At 40.5% G+C, this 24,365-nt stretch overlaps 1 protein-coding gene across 3 annotated transcripts in view; it reads left to right on the top strand.

Moving 5' to 3' along the window:
• The window catches only part of LOC109956073 (cadherin-4-like), a 211,079-nt gene that overhangs the window by 145,162 nt on the left and 41,552 nt on the right, over window positions 1-24,365 (top strand). For all 3 annotated transcript variants that reach the window (XM_020592916.1, XM_020592914.1, XM_020592917.1), the window contains 2 exons: window positions 13,082-13,237; window positions 17,197-17,341. In XM_020592916.1, the coding sequence (XP_020448572.1) occupies window positions 13,082-13,237; window positions 17,197-17,341 (301 nt within the window). The remainder of the gene's footprint in view (window positions 1-13,081; window positions 13,238-17,196; window positions 17,342-24,365) is intronic.

Below are 24,365 nucleotides of genomic sequence, written 5' to 3'. Positions count from 1 at the left end.
TTTCTATGCTGGCTCCAGGTGCTCTATAAATACAGCTTATTACAACATTTTTCTTTTTTTCCACGAGTATTTCTACAGTCACACACTCCGGCAAATTATCCACCACCCTTGACATTTTCTCCACTTTCTTATAACAAAAGTTTTTATCTATGTACGAGGCCACACCACCTCCCATCTTATTCTCTCTGTTTGTGCATACCAAGTCATAGCCATCAAGGTCAAAATCCATTCCCCTTACATTATTAATCCAAGTTTCAGAAATAGCAATTATATTAAAAGAATGTGTAAGACTACTAAGATAATGTTTTATACTCTGAAAGTTTGCGTATAAACTTCTGCTATTGAAGTGAATTAATGATAATTTGTTTTCAGTCTTAACGTTGCTGTTAAACTGCTCATCCGTGTAATACTTGCAGTTATTTTCAGAGTTCTTAAAAAGGTTTTTTTCAGGGTCAAAGTCATCGTCCGATTCATGATAATGTTGTTCAGTGTCTCCAGTTGTGTTCAGTTCCAGATCCAATCCCTCAAAAACTATTAACCTCTGTAGCAAATCACTTGCCTCATTCCGTACGTGGGTCATACTTGTTGTTGGTTCCTGCTAATTGTTGGTTCTAACGCTCATCTGCCCTCGCAGATATCAATATACCTGCGTGTTTCTTCATACAGCTGAGGGTCCAGCGACCCCTCCCTTCATACTCTCCTTGTCTCGGCATACTGGTCCTCGGCGTGCTGGTCGTAGGTCCTGGATTCTGGTTCCGAGGACGGGTCACTAGTCGGTCATACCGCAGGAACGCGATGTCTCCCCTCGCCCATGAACTTTAAGTTCATGCCTGCCATTTGATCCATATAATTAAATATAATTAAAATTTTTATTTTTGCTTTTGCTTATGCCTTTGCATTAAAAACAAAAATGAAACAATAGTTACATAATATATATATTTTAAAGGAAGCTTCAAATAGCAAAAACTAAACCAGCATTTTTCAATACCAATAACACTCTAATTAGAAAGTCTGTGAAAATAGAGCAAAGGCGGGCCCCCATACGTGGGTTTTCCTGGGGACCCGAAATCAGTAAATCCACCACTGACTTTAAGTGTAAAGGTGGAGTCAAAGTCTTTACAGCTGCTCTGTATTAAACTACAACAATCTTCATGACTGCTCTGCATGAACCAAGGCATTTCCACTTGCTACTGTCAGCAGGTAAAATTAACATTTAATTAAGCATAACCATTCTAATCATTCTAATATCTCAATATGATTCAGTCTCTAATTCCAGTTACACTCCCATTAAGTCATCGGTTCATATTTATTTCTTAGTCTGTATCATCCCAATACTCAGCTTCATGTTTGTAGTCTATGTGCAGTGCCTGTCTGGTTTGTTTTTAGCCTCAAGGTGCAGACAGAGTTTGTTGGGATGTCTTGTTCTGATTTAAATCAGGGCACCCCTTATTCCCTTCTCTTCTGAAAGGATTCTCAGAGTGCTTCCCAGAATCTTGGAGTTTCTTGGTGCTGAATCATCATCAATAACTACAAGGTTGTCTAACCCACCTACTCCTAGAGATCTGCCAAAATACATCTCCTGTCTCCATCTTTTTCTAGGTTTTAGATTTGGACCAGTCCAGAAAGCGTCACATGATCTTGAATGTCTAAGGTTCGAGACTGTAAATGACTGTAAATTGCTGTTGTAATTGGTCTATCATTCACTGTGGCCTCTTCTTCACACAAGGTTATTTGTCATTCAGATCTTGGTCTTGTAAGAGCCTTTGGTTAATAATGTCACTTTCACAGACTTCGAGATCTGTGGTGACATAAACAACAGGATTCTGTATATGATTTTAGCATCTTTTATGTTTTCAAATAGAAAACCTTATCATCATTTGAATTTAATGCCCTTAGTGTATAGATGCAGACACATATGAAGAGGAAGTTTACCAGTTTTTTAATATAGTCTCATTTATTTGTTAATAGTAAACATATTCATTCATCCAACATTTAAAATAACCATCCTGCCTGCAACGCTGGGAAAGATTTGCAAAAGTCACAAATACAATAAAGTTGGGTTTACTTTAACTTGGTGCACTCAGCACATTCATTCAAATATTGTACAGACAAAATGCAAAGTACCAGCTATAATATGTTAAATAGCCCGAGGCCTTTGCTGTTAATGGATGTGCAGGACTGTGCAGTCAGTGTGTTCTGGGCTTTGTGAGAATTTTCCCAGAATGACAATTCTCCTGTGACAAAAACAGGCTGTTTATGCATAAACATTTTTGCACACTGCGTTTGTGAGGGTATGGGTATGTGTATTGTCTGTATTGTCTGTGTGTCTGAGCGCATGTGTGTGTCTGTCATTCTCAGCTTCCCCAGTTGGACAATTAGAAGGTGACAGTCCCATTAGAGCCAGTCCAGCAGTACAAAGGCTGAGTGCTGTTGTGAGTGACACAGGCTCCAGCCTCTCACTAAATAACTGTCAGTCTGCCCCTCGTCCACTCTGACCCTTCTGGCTGCCTCCCTTCGAGCCGCTCAAACTCCCCTCTGGACTCTCATTGGCAGCCTCAGCAGCTCCCTGAGCCAAGCAGGGCCCTCCTTTCAAGCCTGGCTTCTAACTGATTGGTTGGACCCCGCTAGCCTTAGGCATGCCAGAAGGGCTTTCAGCTGGCCTAAGGGTGCTGCTGATTGGCCAGTTTCTCAAGGCTGTGTGTCTCCTAGGAGAAAGTGTAGCAGCAGTTTAGTTTGAGAGATGCTGTGGCAGTAGGTGGAAAGAAAGTGCAACAGCAGCAGAAAGCTCATCACTGCCCCTTCCCACCATCTGTATTTCTATCTGTCTTTATGATCTGTTCTTTCCCTTTAGTCAGACTTCCAGCTGCTAACCATGTCTTCACAGTAATTATCTTGTGGGACATCTCTCTGTTCATGGAAGACCTGCAGTATGGTCTACCCATTGTCCTTGTACTGGGAAGCCTTGGGTAGAGCGGGAGAATGGAGCTATTTAACGAGCTCAGTCTCTCCAGGGGTCTGCGGTCTGTTTGGGGCGGGTGACACAAGGATGTCAGCTTCTGCCTCCTCCATTCCATTCGCAGAATTAGGGAATGTAGCTCTCTTTATAGGGAAGACGGAGTGGCTGTATTTGCTCTGTTCTTCTCCCTCACTGTGAGTCAGGAGAATTAATGCCATTGTTAATGCAGAGAGACCACGGGTACATTTCAACAGGATTCTCGCCTCTCACAGAGCTCATCTAAATTGCCTGACTAATGCTGTAATTGGGTTTTGTGAGTCACTTCTTAACTTCCATTAATATTTGCTCCCCCTCTAATTGCCCCTTTTTACAATCCTAAATTTCATTCCTCCATTTGGTTGATGGCCTGAGGTGGAGGCGGTAATGTATATGTCCGTGTGAGAAAGTATCTTACCTATTTTTGAGCTGATACAAAATGTTAAAGCTGTGGGACTCCTGTCTCTATTCTGGGTAATGATGAATGACATACAGGATGGAGATGGAGGGCATTTCACTGTAAGAGAAAGATGTCAGAAAGGTTCACAGTCAAATTTTGAGAAACAACCTCCAGATATCTTTGATCCATATGAGCGTAGGGGGAAAAAAATCACTATCCTTCAAAGTCTTTTTAAAAGACTACCAAACGCTTCTATGTGAAGATTATTGGAAATGCTTCCAGCATCCAGAATGCTTTCTGCACTTCATTAAAAAACAGAATACTTAGCAATACCTCTGTTTTCCTTTAAGATTTTTCACACTCCAGTATAACTGGTTTGCTTTTTTCCTCTTTTACATTACATTAAATCAGCTCTGGAAGAGAAAAACATCACCTTCTTTGTTTTTGTAAAAAAAAAAAAACTCACTCTATTACCTTAAAAATCCAAATCCACTTCACAGAAACAGAACTTCAAACCTTAAGAAGTCAAAGGATTCAGTTCAGTCGACCATGTTAGTAAGTGGAGAAGAATGGCTGAATAACAGTGTCAGTATCAGAGCACACAAACCGTCCTCAGGTGGTGACTCTTGCTCATTTATACTGATGAGACTCTCACTGTTTCTTTCCCACTGGGAGGAGGAAGCAGAGGAGAGTGAGAGACAGAAAGTCTTAGATAAACTGCTATGGCAGCACAAACACACACAGAAGGGGAGAGCACATGAAATGAAAAGAAGGGTGTATAAGGGGAAAAAACATTTCTGAGCTGCATGGCACTTGGTTCATTTCCTATTCACTTTCCAATCCATAATGGACTAGGTTGCCTATGTGCCTGGGCGTACACGCAGACGTTCTTTATGAGTATCAGGGATAACTGTGTGCGACGGTGGCTGTCAGTGGCTCTCACTTGAGAGATATTAAACCTGAGCTCTCTGCAGCTTCTCGCTCACAGACCTCCTATGTGACTATTTTTAAAACCATCTGCACCATTCCCTTCTCATGGCGCCACGAAACTGACAGGTTTTACCCCTCTTCATTGCCATACTCTTGCGTGCAAGTTGCTGTATTTTGTAGGTACAATAGGAAAGTTTGAAGGCTGCCTGTCCTACATTTTCCCTAATTGGAAATTTTGTTTCCATTTTGTCAGCCCATCTCTCTATTTCTTTTATCTTCTGGTTTCCTATTTCCTCCTATGTCATTTTGCTGGATGTTTGTGTGGATGGTCTATCAGAGAGTTTGAATTCCTCTTCCCCATCAAAAGCAGGGCACATCAGCTTTGATGAGTGACAAGCATACAGCAGAAGGGATCAAAGCAATGCAAAACTGAAATTTAAGAGGAAGTTAAAAAGCATGTAGTTTTGCCATTTCCCTCATGTTCAACAAAGAGAAAACATACTGTATAATGGCAGGGAAAGATGTGACATTACCAAACACACACGTTCAAGGATGTCTGTGTAGTTTGCAGATGCTTTTGATAATGCTGTTTAACACAGCGATTCATCCATTTGCAGTGACTCATGCTAGCAGCCATTCCAGTGTCTCCACAAGTACAAAGATTTGTTTTCAGATCTGAATATTTTACCCCAGCAGTGCCACTGAAGCGAGGCTGCTCAAGACGAGAAAATCAGTTGTCTACTCCAGCATAACAATGCCACTTTGTTTTCTTTGAAAGCAATCACTAAGGTGCCAGATCTGCTATGGAAACATAAAAATAAAAAAACATAAAGCATATTTTGAAAGAATTAAAGCTTGCCAGTGATTCTCCAAGTCGACGGGCAGTGGCGTTAGAAGGAGCAGTAAAGCAAATAGAAATTAGACATACAGTATGTATTTGCAACTGAAATTACTGGAAATTCACACTACTGACTCTTTCAGGGGTCAAGAGTATCAGAGAGCAAATCAGATTTGCTTATATGTATTTACAGCCCTGGGCAGCAAGTTGTGAAGCAGTGTCTGCAGCTAAAACTTTCACATCTCTGTGCTCCCAGCCAGGCATGTTTCTTTTGTGAAGACAGTCAGTCCATCCTGAATAGTTCAACAATTTGCATCTGTTGATTAGTTTTGCATAAAAGTATTTGAGTTTACGACTGTTGGACAAAACCAGTCCTTGCATGTTCTTTTATGAAGAATGGTCAAAGACAAATCTGTCTTTTAAGATATTTATTACAATCAATTCTGCCTTTGAACTCTTGATGCCAGATTCCATCCTGAATATTATTCTGGACTGCACAAATTTAGAAGGAAGGCGTGTTTATGGAGAGAGATGGAAGGTGATGGACCAAATCATTTTACATGCCTACTTTGGGCTTCTTTTCCTTCCTGGAGTTCTGATGGTCCAAAGGAGAATCCATACAATCCCTGTGGACTGCAGAAACCGGCAGAGAAATATTCCGGGCAATAGTGTCTTTAGAGAGATTCCAAATTATTTCCAGGGTTATCCGCTTTGATAACCGAGACGACAGACCCGCTCGACGGCAGAGAGACAAGCTAGCTGCCATCAGGACAGTGTGGGACAAGTGGGTGCACCCTGTCTGGGCTGCCTGCGTTGCCACAACCTCGTATGCTTGGAACTTACAAGTGTACACAGAGAAACAATCAGCAGAGCCTGAGGTAAGTGTGTAATGCTGTTGCATGATACTGTATGTGTCTCTTCCTTTGGGAGAGAGAGAGACTATTTGCTAAGTATAATTTCTTATCTTTTCATTATTCTAGGTTGCAGCCAGCACCAGGCCACTGAAGCACTGTGCAGTGTGTGGACCCAAGAATTACAGGAAAACACCACATACCTGCATCAAGTGCAAGAAGTACATATGCAACACACACTCAAGAAGGATCTGTCCCTCATGTGATGTATAGGTTTGTCTGTATTCAATGGTGGCTGTCTTGTGTAGACCAAAATGGTTACTGAGTGTTCAGCTTGTGCTTGTGCAAACTGTCCTGAATGTTTGAAATGAGTGAGATTCAAATAAAAATCAGCAGCAGTTGTGAAAAATCTTGTAAATTCTTGTAAAAATCTTTATTTGTAAATTTGTTGTTCTCCGCACCCCCCCCCCCCCCCTTCATCTAACCAAAAATTACAATAAGATAGTTTTAACGCTTATGTAATGTAATCTAACAAAGGTAAAGGGCAAATGTAAACATCTGTTGATTATTAGTTGGTTATTACATTGTTTTAGATTAAAATTCTCTGATTATGTTGAGTTACAAAGCCAAAAGATGATGCCGTTAAATATCATCCGTAAACACAGGCAGCATAAACTAAACATGAACAGAGCACAAGGGTTAAAAATGTTTAAAAATGTCCTGCTTAAACTGATTTGACACAAAGACACAACCATCACATGCTTAGATAGAATAACTCAAACTAAACTGACTTTGAGCCATTTTCTTCATTGTTTAGATTTTGGTCAGTGTAAATACAGAATCGTGCATTCATCACAACTAAAACAATTTGTTATGTCTTATGTGCAGACGAATAAGAGTGGAAGGCAGAGTCTAAAGCTGAGCAGACTCGTGAATATCTGAGACGTTCAGTCAGTAAGTAGTTCCTATTAAAGGGGTCCGGATATTTGGCAGACGCTGTTGTACAGTAATTATGGTTGTCAGCTTCAATAGCTAAAGCGTGACTGAGATCACCAGAAGGGTTCAGTCATAAGGTACATCACTGTCTCTGGTATGCATCTGCATTTCCCTCATTTGGAATGAGCATATAAGAGACTTGGGATGTTCCTATAATCTGTCTGTGCCATGAATGTTTTATTGAAACCTGGATATAGTACGACACTGCTGTTCAACCAGTTTCTCTCATGTTTCAGTCTGAGGTTTTACATGCATGGTTTGTGTCCTGAGTGGTTGACATCCCTTCCTCCCATAATGCACCTCAGAAATGCTATTAGTTTGGCATAAACATACACCATTCTTGCATGCTTTATGTTAAATCTGTCATTATTGTAATAGGATTAAGAAGAAGAACAAAATTATTGGAGCATAAGTAAAAAAATAAATTCATTAAACAATGTAATGGAACAATGCACCAAAAGAAAGGACAGATAAAATACTAACTTGCCACACAGCACCTGAAGCCTGCCGCCAGACCAAGAAAGCCTAGAGGTTTCCAAACAATATAGCCAGTTAGTTAGTTTCAAATACTAGTCTCTAGGTCCAAATAAAATGAAACACAAAAATGAGCTAACTCTATAGAAATCTCATTCAGAGGAAACGCTCTAGATAACCCGAACAAGCAGCCTGTTCATCTGTTGGTTTGTTTTCATGTGATGATGTGTCACTAACAAATCAGTGCGTATTTAACATAGTGAACTAGAAGCAAATCAAGTAGCCCATTAGAAAGGTGTGTGTGTTAGTTACTTATCCAACGGAAAGCCACTTTAGGAGGCTCACACTGCTAGCCCACGTTAGCAATGTGAGCTAATTCAGGGGTCTTGTTTTACTTTCACTAAGTTAATTCCAGTGATTTATGTAAAGTTGAAGTTGATTTGGAAAGCTTTAGGATGCAGCATGCTTCAGTGCACGTTGTTTTACAGACATGGTAAGGGTAGAGATAACATGACCTTAGACAGAATAGATACAGTTTAAAAAAGTACTGTAAGACCCAGGCTGGAAAAATCCTTAAATTTTCTCTAAGTGAAGAATGGACAGACCTTTTCAAACTAATTATACTGACCAGGAAGTGCTACAGCAGCTGGAGACAAAGCACCAGTTCACATTCAGAGGTCCAGTCTTTACATACCAGGTTCAATGGACCTAGTTGAACTGGCTGTTGCCTATTGGCAGATATGAAACTTCTTGTACACTCAGACTTTAAAGTATTCTGTATGTTATATTTCCACATTTTGGCCTACAGTACACTGAAGACAAAGTGAGGTAACTGAGCCCATAAAGAGCTGGGGGTGGGTCAGGGAGCTGTGTGAAATCAAAGGACTACAAAACAGGCCTCAACAATTAAGCATGGATGAGGCTATCAAAGAGTGTAAACCACAGATTCCCATTACTGTGTGACATTAGCCCACTGAACACAATAACCCTTAATGATCCCATGTGCCTGCAGCACACTGCCCTTTAATGACGTCCTGGCTGAATGACCATTGTTTCCTGGAAGCGACATACTGTACTACCAGGGGAAAGAGAAGCACAACTCCACATGTGCCTGTCCTTTGCACTGCAAAATGGAGCTTTGTTTGTTTTTTAGCACTACTAGAAATAAGTCTGAGATCGAGTGGATGGGTGAAACGCAGAGTAGCATTTAAAAAAACAACAAATTAGTCCCTGTTTATGTACAGATCAGACTATTTATGCAGATAGGGTGATCATACAGGGTTGGATCAATTAAGGGAGATTTGAACAGACTGAAACTTCACAGTGTGCTAATTAGGCAGCCAGCCATTATGCTCAATAAATGGAAATGTATTCCTTTCCATTCCGGTCCCTCTGTCTGTTTGTGTGCCTCGCGTCACCCCAAGGAGTTTTAACAGAACACTAATTCTTCATCTAATTTCCCCAAACTCCCCGTTGCTTTCGCTGACTATGTCTCTCTGCCTCTCCATCCTTCTTCTCATGCTGATAACTTGTCCCACAGAATCGCCGCAGTTGTCAGTAATCAAGGAAATCATTCTCAGAGAGCTACAAATAGGTCACTTAACTGATGTCTGGTCTGAGCTGATGCAGACAGACAGCCAGTTAAGTCCTTTGCATCCACTTCTGCTATTTTTAGTGTGATTAGTAGCCATTCTACTGTATCTGCCTCTCTACTGGTGTAAGAGAGAGTGCAAGGGAGTGATAGACACAAAGATAGAGAAGGAGAGAGAGGAGGTAGATATGCTGTAGCACAAAGATGGAGAAGGAGAGAGAGGACGTAGATATGCTGTAGCTTTCATCATTAGCATTCAGTTCAAATGGCTCAATTGAGCATTTGTTACTCATGGGATTCCCAGGACCTGAGAAGCTGTGCTTCTTCATTTATTCAATTTATTGATATAAAGCCTCTTCATTAAGAGACACTGGTGAATGTAACATCTGGTGGCTTTGATGTGGAATTATAAGCAGGCACTGAAGCAGAGGTTGCATGACCTGTAAGAGCTTCTTTGTCTCCTCTTGGGGCTGATAAACCAGTGTGCCAGCACTGTCAACTATACTATACACGTCTCCTTTGAAGTTCCAGTGAGGAGACCGATCACATGCAAACACGCACACACTCATGCCCCTAACTGTGCACACGTCCAGATGCAGAAGCAGAGAGCGATGGCAGGTGGAAATTTTATATATGTTTCCCACATGACGGCCTCGTGAATTATTGAACTGAGCCGGTCCTTTTGATCCATGTTTTGGTGTGCACGCAGAGTTTCCTACCTGTCCAACATTCACTACACACATATACATGACTACAAGCTGCCGCTTGTAGAGTGATCTATGTGTTTGTTTTTTGTTTGTTTGTTTGTTTGTTTTGTTTTTTTACATTCCTGCGGTTTGAGTAGAGGGGCCTCTTCGCGGTCTGCCTCAAAGCTTTTCTTGTTGTTTTGCAGAGTAAGGATATGTGAGGCACATTGTCACTGCTTACATGCCTCGTCCCTCTGGTCCACTCTACCCGTTATCCAAACACATGACACTGATGATGATGATGATGTCACCCTGCTTGACTGGCAGATGGCGGGCACTGTGGATAATACATGCAATTAGTCTTACAGTATCATTCTCATGCTACGGTGCTTACATGTGCGCCAGGTAGAACAGCCTGAGTGCATGGATGAATATGAGCTATACAATACATTATACTTGAACATGCAGGGTCAACATAGGAATCCTGTGTGAAGTACACTCCGGAAATGAAAATTGCAGTATGAAAGCAGCAGCAGAGTGCTACCCAGTGGATGTGGGAGGACCACGTTGGAAATTAAGAGAGAGGGTATCATGTTCAAACAGAGAGATGTTTTATGCAGAAGCTGCCGTCACCGCTGAACGGATGAAGTAATTTCATTTTCATGCATGATCTGCAGCCCCACAGACCAGGAAAATTGCACAGGAGGGGAAGAAAAAGATAGAGGGGAAAAAAGAGTCAAGCCTGTTCTTTTTCCTTTTTCTCCATTTGACTTGTGATTATTCCCCCTGACTTGTAACCATAGTGATGGTTCAGTCCCACAAAAAAAAAAAAAAAAAAAAAGAGTCATTGCAGTGTTGTGCCCAGAACCTCAGGGCAAGATAACAGATTAACAGATGTATGAGGATATTTGCTACCTAAAGATGGTCCAGGATGCACATTTAGTTAGTGACAACTAGCTGAAACTGTTGTTAATTAATCTGCAGCTATTATGATAATCAAATTTCTATTATTTTGCTCAGACAGCTTTTCAAATGTGTGGCTCTGATTTCTTTGTCATACAGTATAGTAGTAAACTGAATATCTTTGGGTCTTGGTCTGATAAATCAATCTGAATACAGGGTGTCCTCATTTGGCTTTGGGAAATTATCATTTTGGGGGGAAACTTCATATACAGAACAATTAATTGTGAAAATAATCTCAGAATCAGGTTTATTGGCCAGGTGTGTCAGACACACGGAGAATTTGACTCTGGTACATCGGCTCTCAATGTGCATGTACATATATCCACATGCAAGGGGCAAGTAAACAGTAAAACAACATAAGGCTGTGTAATATAACAAAATAAACAGTATTAACAAGCAACAAACTGTGCTAACAATGCAAAATAGGCAGTATAAACAGGTAGTAAACAATGCAGACAATCAGTAGATTTATTGATACTGCAAATAATTGTTAGTTGCGGCCCTATTGACAAGACACAATTGACTGTTTAAGCCACTTAACAAAAGCTCTAAAATACTGAGTTTAGTGAGTCATTAACTGCTGTAATGTAAAAATGATTCCAGTAAATCAATACAGTTAACAAAACACAGCCAATCAAGTTACAGCTATAGCTTATATAACTACAAGGGGTTACTAGATATTTCACTGTGGTCATGAGAGGATTTCTGTAGTTGGAAATAAGGAAAAAACTAATTTGGCTTCTCAAAATCATGTTTATTTGTCAGACTTCACATTTGAACTGTTTTCTTATTAAATAAGGTGCAGTTTTAACACTCAGCTCCCCTAAAAATATTCACATTAAACAATCTGAGCAGGGAGCATCACTCCTGAATGACTCCTCAGCTGAACGGCTCAGCACTCATCGACCAAGCAGCCGTATTACTGTGTTTTTCCTGGAGCACCTCGTGTTCATAATGATGAAAGTGTGCATTATGATTGGATGCAGGAAAAACACTGACCCAGTCTGGATCTCAGCCTTAGATCATGTCATCAAGTATTATTTCCCAAATATATAGTGAGCAAGATCCCATGGGATTACTGACTATTAGTGTACTATAAATAATAATAATTTGTCTTGATGTCTTGTTTTTATTGGACTGTGAGTCTCTAGCATTTTTGTAGATGATAAAAATAGCACCATTCAAATGAGTTTGACTACATTTAAGTGATCATTTAACTCAAGGGGTGGATTATAATTTCTCTGATCACTGTCCTCAGATGAACAAGTCTTTATACTAATTCTTTCTAATTTAACACTAACATTTGAAACAGGGGAAACCACCTGGTTCTGTTTCCAGCATTTATGCTAAGCTAAGCTAACCAGCTGCTGGCAGTTGCATTGTGCTTACCGTGCAGTCATGAGAGCCTCTTCTCATCTAACTTCCTTTTTCAGTAAATACACCATATGTCAAACTATTTGTTTAAATAAATATATAAATACTATCTTAATAACAATTTATCCAGGTAAATTATAATTTTCAGCAGTGAGAGCCTTTGTCCACTTAGTAATGGTAACACTTAGACCCACAGACCCACCATTTTCATTATGTTATGTTAATGTGGTGGCATTGTATATTGACACAGTAGTATCCTTAGTACCCATTGAAAAATCATTGCCGCTGGAAAAAAAATGTTACAATAACATCTCCTTTTGTTTTCTCAAAGTCAGCAAGGTGCTGAGCAACAGTATTGATATTTTTATTGCTGTGGCATTCAAACTGAAATCTCAAAGTCAAATATATCATTCTTTAAATGTCACTTTTTAAATTGCGTGAAATAACAGCCAAGGTATTAAAGGTGGAGCGGGCACATTGAGATGTTAAGCTCCAGTCATACGGAGCAGAAAATAACAGATTGGTTGCACAATCAGTTTTATATCATCCTGGCAGGTAGCCGTCAGAAATACTTTCATACTGTGGCTGGCAGTAAGGTCCTTTTACACTTGTTCAAGGGCTGCAGAGAAGCTGCCATGCAGGTCAAGAAAACCAAAAGCTTCACAGGTCAGGCAAAATCCTCTGACAGCGGGCCTGTTTCCTTCACTCTACATTGTTCAATTTTCTTTTTGCACCTTCAGGTTGTGGGTTCACAGTGTTAGAAAAGAAAAGCATGCAGTGGAAATGTTATCATCAACCTATCAATGTACTCTCAGTCCTATCAGACTTTTGCTTCTATTTCACAGTGTGGTTTTTTTCAACAATTTATGGCACTTACTGCCTTCTGAACATGTTGTGCTTTTTGTCGTAAGTGCAGGAGAGCCTGAGAAGCCAGGACTAAAAATCAGATCTTCTTCTCTGTTCAGCTTGTTTTTCTGTGTCCTCAGATCCGCTCTGATCAGGACAAGGAGGTTGGCATCCGCTACAGCATCACAGGAGCAGGCGCTGATCAGCCCCCGAGTGGCATCTACAACATAGATCCCATCAGTGGCAACATGTTCGTCACCCAGCCCCTGGACAGAGAAGAGAGAGCCTCCTTCCACGTAACAAAGAAATTAGTTTCTTGTCTGTTTCTGTTTCCCCTCTACCTCCATTTACGTCTGTCTCATTAACTTCATTATCCCCGGGGAAATGTGCCCTTCTCCATCTGCCTTTCATGCAAACAGTGATGTTACCTGCCAAAACAAAACCACAAGTCAGAGTATACTGATAGGACTTGCAGCTCTGTCAGCTGCTGTACCTTCACACCAGCCCCTCCAGGCTCTAATTGATGCCAAACCCAACGATGAAATGAAGAATGCCTTGACAAAACACACAGCCACTTCCGTCTTATCTGTTGTCTATTGTTCTTATCTTCTGAGCTAATGAGCAGGTGCAGCTTAGAATGTGTGTGTGTGTGTATATGTTTGTGTCTGCAGCAGCGTATGTGTGTGCATGTACTGAGTGCTGGTAGATATATGATGTGTTTATGCCAGGCAGTGTCAGGGCTGTCTTTCTTTTTGCCACTTTTCCTTTGTGTACTGTTGCCCCATTGTACTTCGCCACACCCACACATCGTTGCACACTCACCTCGTGCACTCTGCAGCTGTGCTGTTCAAAGCTGCAGGCTGACAGCTGTACAGTTAGCCTGCATATGGCCCATCACATTCCCCACCACACACACAAGAAGCTGGAGGATTGAGTTCATGACTGGCCCCCCTGGAATCTCAGGTTAAACAGCTTTGTGGATGCGTGAATTAAATATGCACACCACATGAGTCTTGGGTTAACACCTGGCCATTGGTTCGTGTACACACATTACAGGTTTCAGTTTGTATCAGCAAAGACTAACACCTCCACTCGAGGTGAGCGCTGGTGTCAGACTCCCAACACCCGTGTGCCTGTCAGCATGATAGATGGCTGTGCTGCTGATAGAGCTAATTCAGAAGCATGCTCCTGTCTCCGAGGAGGGATAGAGTAAAGCAGTGCGGATGTCTTTAGCGCCTCTGTCAGCACACACAATCAGCAGTGTGCACACAGAATTAACACCAATACACACACACAGTACATGCTATGCTTAAAACAAACACAAAGCACTAGATGATTGTCTTCTTGAGTGGTTTGTCTTGTCACATACTTCTCTTTGTGTGTGTTTTGTTTAGCTTTAGATGAGCCTTGTTACCTTAGTGGCTACCGTCAGTTTCTGGACACCGTTGCCTGTGTTTGTTGTCTCAGCATACCTGTTATTACTCTCAACCAGCAAATTGGGATCAAAAAAACGGCCAGGTTATTGGTCCCTGGGAAAGGACAGCCACTCAGTAAACAGTTGTTTTTGACACTGCCTATAGTGAAAACAGCATGTTAGGTTGAGGGCACTTCAAGATGAATGCTACTCCTGTTTAGGCTCCCACAGAGCCGTGCAGCTTGTGATGTGATGTATGATTTAGTGTAGGAGATCAGCATTTAACCCAGGGGAAATTTAGTCTATTGCTTGTTTTCTTTCACCTTGGTGACAGGAGGTTACCAGTGCTGCAGTGCTCTCAAAGGCCAAACTTTGCTTGTTAGTTTTGGGTTCAAGTGAAAAGAGAAACAAAGCTGGTGTTTTTGACAGACTAGCACCAGGGGGAAGTGATCTTCGAGGTGAGAAGGGTGGCTAATAGCCTGAGCCTCAGTTTTGTCAGACAGAGCTACTAGGAGACAGCAGGGCATGAGGAGAATTGAACTAATGAGAATGTTATTTGTTTTATATTTGTTTGCATCACTGTATGTACAGTGTACAGTGAGTGTTTGTATGTGTGCTTTTGTGTTCAATTAGCCACAAGTGAACAAATGTAAAATGTGGAAATACAGGAAACTGATGATAATGATTACTTGAGATACTAATAAGTGAAAATTTTGACCTGCTGAATGTTCTAGATTTAAAATCAGAGTACCATTAAAGCGATTAGAATCTTTCTGCCTTGAATATCTTTATCAAATTTTGTGGAAATCCATGATTGACTGATATACCAAAAGTGCCACCCTCAGCATGGCTAGAAAATCACTACTGTTGCAGCAGCGTGTCCAGTCAACTTTTACATTTAATTACCCTGCAAATCCTTGATGAAAGAAGCTTTTTGAACAGCAGTTTGTTTGGCAAATGTCTATAGTTATACATACTGTACAGTAGATAGGTAAATAGCGTCAGTTGCAACAGCTACAATATTTCAACAGAGAAAGAGAAAAGCGCCACATGCAGAGTTCAGCACCAAATTGTCAAGGGTCCTCTGAAGTACAGTATGGATATATAAACAGATCAATAGGCTCAATACAACTATATTTCTCCTCTGTGGTGGTTCGGTGACGCTAATGCTCACCCTGCACAATGCTGATGTCAGTTCACACACATACATTTGCAGTCAGTACAGCACACACACTCCTCCAGGCCGTCAGATCACATTTTCTAATCCTCCAATGAGCACACAACAGCAGACGCACACATACAAAATCTAGTGTACGCACACACACACAGTATAGAGACATATACAGATACCGTATAGAAATATGAGAAAATATGCAGAAATGTAGAGTACATACACAATGATAGAAAGGAAAAACATACACTCAAACATATGCACACAGTATATCACTAAAACAAAATGCACACACACACAGGCTCATGCACTGAAGTGGTCACACATATCACAGTCACACATCCCCCAGCGTGCAGTGTTCACAGCTGAGAAAACAGATTGGGCTTGTTTGTTTGTTGGTTCTCCTCTCCATGTTTGTTTGCTGTGCTTCAGCCAATTGAAAACTAGCATCTTGAGGATCATTAAGCGGCTAAAAAGGGCTCTTTTGATTGGCTGTGTGTTTCCCCCAAAGCGTGTATTCGTGCGCTTGTGTCAGTGTCCATGTTAATATGCGTAAACATGTGAATCGATGTTTTGGATGTATGTGTGAATTCTCGAGCGTCTGTGTGTTTTTGTATGTTTTGCTTCGTCCTTGACAGGCAGACCTAAGCCAGCATGATTAGTTGTGTTGCAGTGAAGGAGGGTGATTCAGTCTTTCACGTCACACCCCACAATACATCACAACTTCCTGCAAATAGGCTGGCAGGCAGATCGGCTGTGTTGTGGCAGACAAAATTTTTTGCTGCCAGTGTCACAGTTTTAGCTAGAATGAGAGCCCTTCCCCTTTTACCGAGCTAAGCTGTGAATGAATAACATTTCTGTGGAGGACCTGAATGTCCAAGCAATTGAGTGAGAGTAAGTCATGGTGAACAGTGCCGGTCTGCTATTGCAAAGCTTTGCGTTATGTTAGATATCATTAGTGTGAATTGGTTGGGAGTAGAGGGTGTGTAACAGCAGCAGTGGAGATAAAGACGTCCCACTGTAGATGATGATTGCATTTGTCAGTCCTCCCTGTCCCACACTGCCCCTTTGTGTTTTCATCTCTCATTTACTTGCACAAGGCTCAGTCGCTGTTCTCCTCTCCTTCCCCTCTTGTTCATCTTTTCCCTACTCTGTTTTTCTTTTTGTCCTTCCTTTCTGCTCTCCCTACTCTCACACTGTGAATTGTCAAGGAACAGCTCATCAATCTGTGGCAGCCACCCAAATGGGCGGCTTTGTCAAAACAAATCGAGACAAAACATTTTCCCCAAACACAAAGAAGCCACAGCTTGATAAGCAACACCTCTCTGATATTTTTCAGGCCTCCTCCTGTGCTAACTACAAAATAGGTGTTGTCTGGAACATTTCACTACTTTGCCGCTTTCTGTGTTGCTATGGTCCATGCCAGGATGCCAAGAGGATACTCATGGCTCGTTGGCAGACAAGAAGCAGAATATTTGCCAGTTGAATGAAGTTGCCAGTTAACGTCACAGTTGTGCCATGTGCTGACTTTGTTCCAGTTCAAACAGGGCTGCAGAGTTTCATATCAGTCAATCCTTTTGTCATGTGAGCTACATTTAGAATATTTATTTAGGCTAATATTCAGCACTGACTGTTAATGATCCCTTCTGTCTTTGTGTGCATACTGACAGCTGCGAGCCCATGCTGTGGACATGAATGGGAACCAAGTGGAGAATCCGATCGATCTGTACATCTATGTGATTGACATGAATGACAACAGACCTGAGTTTCAGAACCAGGTGTATAATGGCTCTGTGGCTGAAGGATCCAAACCAGGTAAGAGTTATTTCTCTTCATCGTGGACTGTAAGGTCTGCTTCACCTCACCAAGCAGGGATGAAACTTTGAAGAGAAATAAGTGTTAAGTTTAAAATGATTTTCATACTGTAGAGCAGAGGTACTGCTTGAGGTGAGAGGGACAGGTGAATGTGTAATAAAAACAACACAAAGTTAGTCATTGTAGTTTAGCTGACGAGGCCCACATAGCCAACAGTTGAAGCAGCAGCTGTGGCTGAGACCCACAGCTGCTGGAGGCAGTTAAGGTATATTAAGCTACATCTTCTCAGAGTCCTATCAGATGAAACATATATTTTCAGATTTACTGTGACTTGTGCTTTTCAGGGATATCATTATCTTCACTGGTCATTCTGTATAAACATCCATGCATCAACTTAGAAAACATATAAAGAATTCATGGGAACACTGCAGACAAGAACTGCTAAAAGCTCATTCAATATCTTCTAACAGTATCACTTTGTCACACAGATACAGACTAAATATGGTGCTGAAGTTGTTTTCCTTTGAATGTTTTTAGAGGTTTGAAATAATGAAATATATATAAAAAAATAGTTTACAGAAATCCTGTGGCAGAAAATCCACTACCTTTTTAGTCATTCTGTGACCTCTCAGATTTATGTAGTGTATATAAGCAGCTACATTTGCAATCAATTAAAATATTTAATTGAAAATTGCAAATTTTTTAAAGATCTATTCTAAACAGTGGTGGAAAGTAACTAAGTACATTTAGTCAAGTACTGTACTTAAAGAGCCCGTTCATGCTTTTCTGTGTTTTCTGACTTATCTACAATGTTACAACAATGAATTATCATCTTAAACAAGACTGAAAGCTCAAAAAGCGAGGTGTACCTATGTTGTTGTACTTCTATGCAGATGCAACTCAGTTTGCATAAGTCTCACGAACTCTCACTGGCGAGACTTTTTTCCAACTATGTAATGTCTTACGCAATAGTGAGCTTGCGTGCTGCTGGAAACCTCCAGTCAGCTGGCCAGTGAAGAAGCCTGGGGTGGTAAATGATCAGCTGATCAATACTGGACTCCCTCGTAGCACAGTACCTGTTTGTTTTGACTGCCGCATGTGATGTGTTGCTGGTTGGAGAGAGGATTCAAACAATCCATGATGTTATTGTTGGTGCGACGCTACCTGTTGGAATTAAATTCACTACTTTGGCAATGTGGTCACTTTTAACTTTAGGGATTTGTGGGGGAAGACGCAGCAATCACTGTTTGGATTTACCAACCTCAAAGTTTCCACTGCTCAGTGGGATGTAACGGTAAGTTTAAAAAAAACCCACACGTTGCATGTCTTTTAATTGCTTCTGTAATGTTAAAGAGAACATTTTGTAAGGCTGGAGAAGTTACTATGTCTGCAATGTGCCAGATAAAATATGGGGGTTTCTCAACTACCTGCTTTATTTAGAGTGTTACAGATTTCTTTTCTTAAGTACATAGACCATTAACAGACATGCAACGTGTGGTTTCTTTTTTTTTACGTACAGTTAAGTCCCACTGAGTAGTGGAAACATCACTCCCTTTCAAATAGCTCCAAGGTCAATTAATCCAACCGGTGGTCACAGCATCTTCCCCCACACGACCATATACAGCCCCAAAGTAGGAAAATTAATTCCAGCAGGTAGTGTAGCACCGACAATATCACTGATAACATCAAGCAGTCAATATATCTACAAAACAGACTGCAGTTGAAAAATTCCACTTTTACCACAGCACCAGTGGATGTCAGGCAAGCTCACATGAATGAATGTGCAACTGCCTGGAGATCATGACCATTCAAGGAAATCCTTAAACTATCACATAATATTTTATTTTATTTTATTAGAAAAAAATTCTCATCAGCAAGAGTTCATGAAACTTGTATAAACCAAGTTGCTTCTGCACAGAAGTACTACAGCATACATACACCAAATTGTTTTAGCTATATGTTTTAGCTTTTAGCTAAGATGATAACTCACCATTGTAACATTTTAGACAAGTCAAAAAAACAAGGGGAAGCATGCCATGGGCTCTTTAAGTATGTTTTGATGTTAATACCTTTGCACTTTTACATTAAGTAACAGGACTTTTACTTTTAACAGAGTATTTTTACACTATTATATTGCTACTTTTACTCAGTTAAAGAATCTGAGTAGTTCTTCTACCAGTGGTTCTAAATGTACCTTACAGGGACCCTGAGGTAATTGTGATTAGTGAGAGAAGTCCAGTAGTCTCTAATAAGCAGAACTGTGTTTATCTGTCCCAATGCCTCCTCCACTTAAGCTTCCTCATCTTCATACGAGTTGTGCATCTTAATTACAGTGGTGGCTCATGAAGACAGACCCTGGTCCTCCACAATGTTAATCAGCCCGCATGCTGTAGCCACCCATTTAGCTATCGCTGTTGAAAGTTGCTTGTACAGTTGTCCAGGCATCTCCATTGGTTTGCCTTTCCTGAGGGGGAGGAGGGCTCTCTGCATCTGCTGTGTGTTTGGCCAGCAAGTAGTATTTGAGACTTGATGTAGTCCAGTGGTAGCTCAATTCACATTGACAGTAAATGCAAATAACTTTGCATTTACTGTCATGTCGAGAGAACCATCTGGCAGGGCAGGACAGAAAGTGCGTTCATTAATCCCGTGTCAAAAAATAGTGGTATTAAAAGGAACTTGCGTTAACTTATTATCACGTTAACTTTGACAGCCCTAGTATAAACATAATATCTAGGAGACAAAGCTAAGTAGTGTAATAGTTTAAATGAATGCACAGAAGATTGTGACTTATACTGGCACTTGTGTCACTTCTTTACTGTGCTCTGTGGAAAATGATTTATGATGATTCATGAATAGCTAATAGGTTTTATTGAATTAATTTAAAATACTAAGATTTAAAATTAGTTATGCACAGCCTCTAGATTTAAAATGCTTAAGGATCCTGTTTATGTCCTTAATGGTTTTGTTCTGTGTGGATCACGCTACCTGAATGTGAAAGCATTTGTTGTCAGTTTAACCAATCAAATGCATTTTTTCCTACATAAAATCTCTATTTTTTCAGTCTTACAGTAGCTTTGAATAAACTTGGACTTGACAATGAACCAACATTTTGCAGTGCGAATTTGCCATAACTAAGTTTCCACTTCAGACAAAGGCAAGCTCATGAGATATTTGTGTTATATACTGTATCTTGACTGGGTGCATCATTATCAGATTCTGTGGAGCATGGAGAGGTGTAGACCTTCTCTCCGAGTCAGGGAACAGAGTCGTGGTCAGTGCAGAGCCAGAGACGAGAGCAGAATGCACAAGTAGCTCTCTTATCTCAACTGGAAGAGCTCTTGTTCTAACAGTCAGATCCCGAGGACCCATGTCTGTCTTCACAGTGCTTGGATATTGTTGTGCTGCAAAGTTGAATCTCAGAGGGATTTTTAAACAGTACAGGAAAGCATGTTCTGTGTGTGTGAGTGAGTATGGATTGACTGTGTGTAGGTGTGTGTGTATGTGAGTGTGTGCTTGTGAGTATGGTTACTCCTCAGTGGAGCATGGGTCTATATACAGAGCTCCTAATTAGCGAGGGCAACCAGACATTCCAAAGCTACTTTCTATGTTTTTCACTCTGATACTTTCAGCTTAGTTCAAAATGAAAGCATGCAGTGGTAACAGTCTTTGAATTAAATGTGGTTTTGAACAGAAAGCAATCTTTGGTACCAATTAACAAGAAACATATTACACTATGTACAGTATAATTACTCAGCTCTTCATTAAGCAATCACTGCTAAGCAACATTTATTTGTGGAGCACACGGTGTGAGGTTTTGAGTTTGGTGTCAAAAAATTATATTGTGTGTGTGGAGTTAAGTCACTGGTCTCTGAATTGATGATTTTTAATTAGGAAAATAGGCTGCAAAGCTGTGTTGGCCTAATTGCCTGTTTAGTCAAAGAAAACAAGGAATGCGATTCATCTTCAGTGGAGGATCAGTGAGACATTTTATACTTTTCTGCCCCATTTAAGCCTTTAATATATCCTCTGCCAGTTAAATCTTTTGCCCACTATTAATAGACCTAGTTTAGACCTCAATTTAGTAAGTGCTACACACTTTTGCTGAAGTTGTTTTTTATACAGGATACACAGCCAGCTGTAACATCAGTTCTGTCAATAATGTCTTTGACTGAACTCTTTTGTATGCATCTTAGCAGAAATTGCGATTCACTGAACCATAAACCTACAGTAAGGCAACAACCAGAAGCACCAATACCTTTGCTGCTCTTCTATTTTTGACACTATATTTTGACTCTGTGTGGCTCTTCTTCTAGCTTCTTAGAATATTATACTATAAATGTGTTTATTAAAGGTGCAGTGTGTGAGATTTAGTGACATCTAGCACTGACGTTGCAGATTGCAACACTCAGCCAAGCTGTCAAACATTGTGTTAAACAGCCAAGTCACAGTGATTATCATAAACGTAGGACAAAATGCAGCTGACTTGACCAAGCAAAAGCTAATGGCGGCTCACTTGACCGCAGTGGGTTACTCAGCACTGGCCATGTTCTAGCTAAAGGTATCACATAAAAACTTACATTTAGGTAAACTTTACTTGATAGGGCTACATTACCTGTCCAGTGGAAAACAGAAATCATTAGCATCATTCTGGAGACATTTATCACTCAACAAGGAAATCTTTTGATGACACTTATCCAGTTTCATCCTGTCTTTGCTTCTTTGATGACGGGGATGCGCATTGCCTTCCTTTTGTGTTAAAGTATAACTATGATCATCCCTTTTTCAAATTATAGTTCTTAAACTCATAATAGTGCTTCCTGTTATTTATAACATTATTTCTTTTTTGTCTTCCAAGCGTCTCCAAATCCAAGCTGCTGTTTCAACATGAAAGGGCAAAATTCGCTCTCGAGAGCCAGTGTGTGGTTTGTCCATTCTGGGCTACTGTATAAAATACCACGGCCTCCATTATAGGGGACACGCGCCTATGTAGATATAAAAGGCTCATTCTAAGCTAAAGAAACACAACAGGTCTTATTTTCTGGTGATTACACATAGATGATAACAGAATTATACATACTATAGGCCATTTCTGCTAATAAATCCTTTAGATCTTACACACTGCACCTTTAAATAGGATGTTGTGATATGCTTTTATGAAAATCTTGAATCACACATAAGTCTGACTGACATTCAAAAGACCTATCAGATTTATGCTGAGCTTCACAGATCCCCCCAATGTGCATCCAGCATTTACATGTGGCTTAGATCATTCTGTGGAATGGAAAGACGACCAGGAAAATCCCTCAGGTGTTAGTCCAGGTGACACACACTCTTTTCATCCTGGCTACAGGTGCTGTGTTGAAGTTTGTCACAGCACTGCAGCTGTCAGGTGCATTGTGCAGCCATGCTTTTGGAATATCTCAGCTCTCTGCCTCCCACTGCCAACAGTGAAATGTCAAAGAATATTCATATCTATTACTACATAATGACATACAGTACACAGTTGTACAGTTACAGTCATGTTATGGTTTTCCCGAACACTACAAGTGCACATCAGGACACAGAGACCTCAATAATAAATGTATAGAAACAGCAATAACATTCTTCATTTAGAAACAACATTTTGTTATAATTGAGTATGCTGTGACTACAAAAACCAGCCTTAAAAACATCTCACAGCTTGATTATGTGAAGCCTCCCAAACTAAGTTTATTCACTTCACTTGTATTGGTGTGGTGACAAAACCTCAGCAGCAGAGAACTTGCCAACAAGAAAGGAAATCATGTGGGTGGATAGACACCACTACCTTTAAAGTTTAAAAAACATTTAAGCCAAGTAAAATAGTTCTACTGGTGGCATGCAGTTTAATGCTCATCATTCCAACAGAAATTGAAGCCGCTTTTGTCACTACTGTCTAAGGAGAGTGATGAAGAATTTTGTATGAAAGCTTCATTGCATAGTTTTCTACCAAGCTGGTGTGAAAGGGTTTAAGTAAACCTGCACAGAGGAAAATAAGTCCTTGCCATCCTAATAAACAGTGCAAATACTGTATATAGAAAAGGTTCAAATGTTTAATATTTGGAAATATGTAGTTGTAACAAAAGCTTAATTCATGGCTTGTAAATATTCTAAATGCTATACAATGGGGGCATATGTGTAAAGTTCCAGTAGTATCACATTCTGTATATTACAGGCCTAATATCAAAGGTTCTCTGAGGACTACAACACCTCTTCACATCTAGCACTGTGTGGCAGCCATCAAAGAGGGAACCGCCCTTATCGCTGTCACCAGATGTTACACGGGGAGAGATCCGATCAAACCATCAGCCAGGATCAGTTTGAAACGACTTCATTTGTCACTTTCTTCCACTGGGTCCCCACTCAGCACAAAATGAACCCGTGACTAATAGAATTTAATTTGTGCAAGTAATCAAATGTAATAAAACAGTACATGGCAAAATGAGCTATCTGATCACACTGAGTTGTTGTTAATGGGAAATAAATGGAAGTCAAGATGAAACTAAGATACTCCTGGGGAAACTTTTTAAATGTGTGTAAGTAGGTTCTTCCGTTAGTTCTACATAAGCCATCAACTCAGGTTAACACATGAAACACTACTGCCTTTTCAAGCTTGCCAAATGCTCTGAAATGAGACGGTGCTTCCATTGTGTTAAGTGGCCTCCAATAAAAAGCTGAGTGTCTTCTATCTCAGTCAGTTTTTTCCTCCCAAAGGGGGACAGGGATGGGGAAGGGGTAGGGGGATGGACTGTCGCTGACCTGTAGAGTTTGTTAAGAGCTGTAAAGAGATTTGAGAGACTTTTGCTTTCTTTCTTGCCATGCAGTATGTTTTGCCTTTGGCATGCCGTCAAAACCCCATCTGACCTCTGTTGAGTGCAAACAAAACAAAATCATATTTTATCTTGATTGAAATGTTAAACTGCACAATTGTTCCCATCCAGTAAAGATGCCCATTTACCATGTAATATTTACAGTAACATGTTTTAGCTTCTCCGACAGCAATGAC

This window comes from Monopterus albus, unplaced genomic scaffold (assembly GCF_001952655.1).
Source record: "Monopterus albus unplaced genomic scaffold, M_albus_1.0 scaffold18.1, whole genome shotgun sequence".
NCBI lineage: Eukaryota > Metazoa > Chordata > Actinopteri > Synbranchiformes > Synbranchidae > Monopterus > Monopterus albus.
Note: the sequence above shows the minus strand (reverse complement) of the source record. Positions and strands in the feature narration are given on the sequence as shown.